At 37.4% G+C, this 3,878-nt stretch overlaps 1 protein-coding gene across 1 annotated transcript; it reads left to right on the top strand.

Annotated features, from left to right (window-relative positions):
• The first annotated feature begins 1,908 nt into the window (after positions 1-1,908).
• On the top strand, positions 1,909-3,594 carry LOC135555049 (interferon a3-like). Its single transcript, XM_064987417.1, has 5 exons — positions 1,909-2,043; positions 2,236-2,313; positions 2,438-2,587; positions 3,193-3,285; positions 3,499-3,594. Exons 1-5 carry the CDS (start codon positions 1,909-1,911, stop codon positions 3,592-3,594), a joined length of 552 nt encoding a protein of 183 aa, XP_064843489.1.
• Positions 3,595-3,878: the final 284 nt, after the last annotated feature.

Here is a 3,878-nt window from a genome sequence, read left to right as displayed (position 1 = left end):
ACGAGATGGTAGGCAACACATATAAATAACAATTGATTTAGCTGAGTGATATATCAAAAAGAAATATAACTTTTAAGTGGCATCCTAATACAGTATCTCTCAATGAATAAATGAGGTCAATTCCTTTATGACTTTAGAAAAAAAGATGTATTACATAGGCCTACGAGGCAGCCCACAGTCCTTTCATAAAACTTGGAATTCCTGGTTAGAATAGATTCTCATGGAGACAAAACGCTACTTTGGCTAAATGAAGCAACTTCAATAGCAAAAGGTTAAAATAACACAGAAGCCTATATTGAATGGTTTTATTTGAATCCCTTTATCGCTGCTACATTTACTCATTTCAATTTATTGTGGGATTTTATCGTTTCGGGAAACAGTACCTGGGAGGTTGTTCGAAATGAAATCCTGTGGATATTCAATAAATTAATCAATCAAATGTATTTATAAAGCTCTTTAGACAGCAGAACGTCACAAAGTGCTACACATAAACCCAGCAAAAACAAACAAACAGCAAGCGCATTGAAGAATTTACAGATTCTACTCGAGTCTATGCACTACAAATTAGCAATGCCATATATTTATTTCTTACCACGACTGTAGGCTTCCGAAATAAACCTGTTGACCCATTAACTGACTGCACAAATGCATCGAAATTCATCTCAAGTTTGAAAATAATCATTAATTTGCCAACAATCTTGAACAATCAATGCCATGATCAGATTTTTTATTTATTTTACTAGGCAAGTCAGTAAAGGACAAATTCTTATTTTCAATGATGGCCTAGGAACAGTGGGTTAACTGCCTGTTCAGGGGCAGAACGACAAATTTGTACCTTGTCAGCTCGGGGATTCGAACTTGCAAACTTCCGGTTACTAGTCCAACGCTCTAACCACTAGGCTACCTCAATTTTTACACGGTAACCTAAACTAAAGGCTTAACATAAAAACTGCATAAACAGACACCAACACCTCCAATTAACATCATCATCATCATCCTTTGATTCTACATCTGAATGGGACTTTCATGGTTAGAAAAAGTGTAGAAAAAATACAGCCATTACTATCATTAGCGTCATCGTCATTCACATTAGGTCAAATTCACACGTCATCGTCAAGGCTAATTTAGGGCATATACTCTTTTTTTAAACAAAAATTAGCAAACCTTAAAAAGATCCCTTGGAATTTACCGAATCAATTTAATAAGAATGAAGCGCATAAGAGAAAAGGAAAAGTAATTCCCCTGCATGCTGGCAACACCACCGCACTACCTCCGCACTCTACTCTCGATTTTAGAGGCGGCGGCTTGAGTCTTCATTCAACATTACCAGTCACTCTATTAATAAAACGTTTTGTTATTTCAAACATTTGCAATATTAACACTGAACAGTAATGATTCAGACTGCACTACCGGATTAAAAGAGAGTCGACAACAGATTAAACGTGTGTGAGCAAAAATCTCAGTGCTACTCCTATATAAAAAAAACGTTTCTACACAGAATCTGAAAAATGTGGTGTGCAATGTCCAAAAGTACAGCATATTTATATTGAACATGGCCCTCATTTCATAGGAGAGAGCCCTGTACCATTGTATTATAGAAATAAAAAAAATGACCATGGTTTTCTTAGTTTTTAATACTCAATATGGCCTACATTTTGACACCTGATTAGTTTTACAATAGTATAATTAAGAATTACCCCCTAAAATCGGGGCTTATAAAGGGAAGCGAAAGTCTGAACCATGAAACCCTTCTTCACCACAAAGGGATTTTGATACCTTTACGTAGCGATACTTGGGTTATATAAAATGGGCAACTTCAACAGTCTAGGTATCATATCAATCAAGATTAAGATAATCGGTCTTAATCATTTTTAATAGCTGTTCCATTCAAGTTCTTATAAAAGAAACATGGCTGTATTGAAATGGTTGAGCATTTGCCTGACTCTGTTCTGCCAAGGCACAGCAGCATCAAAACCTTGCAGGTGGACGCAGTTTAGGTTGGGGAAGCTGAACGATGTGAGCATAGACCTGCTCTCAGATATGGTGAGGAATTTAAACTGCACCAGTCCGCTATTTGATGTGCACAAATTGATGAGCAAAATTCGCAATGATATTCAAATTTCTATTTATTTTTATTTTTAAGCAATACTTTCACTTTCTGTACCACAATGTTTAATTTAAGGTTATTAGCACAATATAGTTTACTTCTTGATATTGATATGAATTCTATTTCAGGGTGGACTCTTTCCACTTATGTGTGCAGAAGAAAACGTCGAACAAATGTTTCCAGAGGATCTTTACAAGAACACAGAGGTAGGATACACTTCAGTATATTGATAAACTAAAGTACAGTATAACTAAAGTACAGTATGGTAAATTGGAAGTCTAACCATTTATTTAGACACCAATGCCTAAAACCCTGTTTTATTTTATCCAGGGTGAGGACGTCTCTGTGGTTGCATTGGAGGCTATGCGATATGTGGAACAATTATATAACAACAGTCTGACGTCTGTCACGTGGAACAAAATAAAACTTAACATGTTCCAAAACGTCATATATCGTCAAGTTCAAAACTTAGAGTTATGTGTAAGTATGATTCCTCTTGTGTAGTTTGTAGGTTAGACGCAGATTGTACAAAAAAAACATTAACAAGACCTGCAATGATCCCTCACTTGTTAGACCCACTCCTATTGTGGTGTGGAGGAAGGGGCGGAGACAGGTTAAATAAGGATTTTTAAGCCTTGAGACAATTGAGACATGGATTGTGTACGTGTGCCATTCAGAGGGTGAATGTGCAAGAACAAATATGTCTGGATGTAGGAGTATGGATGTAGGTGCCAGGCGCACCAGTTTGAATGTGTCAAGAACTGCAAAGCCGTTGGCTTTCTCATGCTCAACCGTTTCCCTTGTGTATGAACAATGGTCCACCACCCAAAGGACATCCAGCCAACATGACACAGCTGTGGGAAGTATTGGAGTCAACATGGGCCAGTATCGCCGTGGAACACATGCCCTGACGAATTTAGTCTGTTTTGAGGGTAAAACGGGGTGAAACTCAATGTTAGGAACGTGTTACTAATGTGGTGTAAACATTTTGGGGCAAACAATCGTGGGCATTGGTATATACATAATTTCTACACTCAATAAAATATATATATATTTTCATAACCAGCATTGTATATTGCCTCCAGGTTGTAGGCGGTGTTTGGGAATCCTCTGGAGATGGAGGGTCGGTTACTCTGAAAACATATTTCAACAAGCTGAACACCGTCTTGAAAGAGAAGGTAAGTCCAATATCAAATGTCCTCGATTAGAGGCTAAATTAATATGAGCAAAGTTCTAGATCACCACAAATAGGACGCATTTCAATGCCACAACTCACATTTGAAACTTGGAATTGCCAAGTGCCGTTTTTATGTCGATGGATGCGCTGGATCAACAACACCTGCAGTGGTCGAGTTGACTGAAACAAAATGTACATCTTGTTCGCTCTCCAGGAACACAGCGCATGCGCATGGGAGATTGTGCGAAAGGAGATTCGCGAAAACTTGGTGCAGTTCAAGAAATTCCTTGACAGCAGAGTCAAGCCGTGAGCCACATAATCATCATTGGAGACGTGACATATTCCTCAGGCTGGCTAACAGATTGATGGCTGATATATATACGGACTGACTGATTGGCCGGCTGCTCGATTGACTGAATGGCTGATTTATTTATTTTATATATATTGGTAGATGGATATTTATGTATACACAATGTATTTATTTATTCGTGTTTTATTTATAATACAATTAATTAAAAATACGTACAACTATTCTCATATTGTTTTCATTCACTTAAATAATTTATTCACGCATGCCTTCATTCATCCATTCAT

This window comes from Oncorhynchus masou, chromosome 15 (assembly GCF_036934945.1).
Source record: "Oncorhynchus masou masou isolate Uvic2021 chromosome 15, UVic_Omas_1.1, whole genome shotgun sequence".
NCBI classification, from domain to species: Eukaryota; Metazoa; Chordata; class Actinopteri; order Salmoniformes; family Salmonidae; genus Oncorhynchus; species Oncorhynchus masou.
The sequence above is the reverse complement of the archived record's forward strand: the minus strand, read 5'-3'. Positions and strand labels throughout refer to the sequence as shown.

Coding starts and splice junctions, on each gene's coding strand:
- LOC135555049 (XM_064987417.1), top strand. CDS start 1,909: ATGGCTGTATTGAAATGGTTGAGCATTTGCCTGACTCTGTTCTGCCAA. Junction 2,314..2,437: donor ATCTTTACAAGAACACAGAG/GTAGGATACACT, acceptor TATTTTATCCAG/GGTGAGGACGTCTCTGTGGT. Junction 2,588..3,192: donor TTCAAAACTTAGAGTTATGT/GTAAGTATGATT, acceptor TATTGCCTCCAG/GTTGTAGGCGGTGTTTGGGA.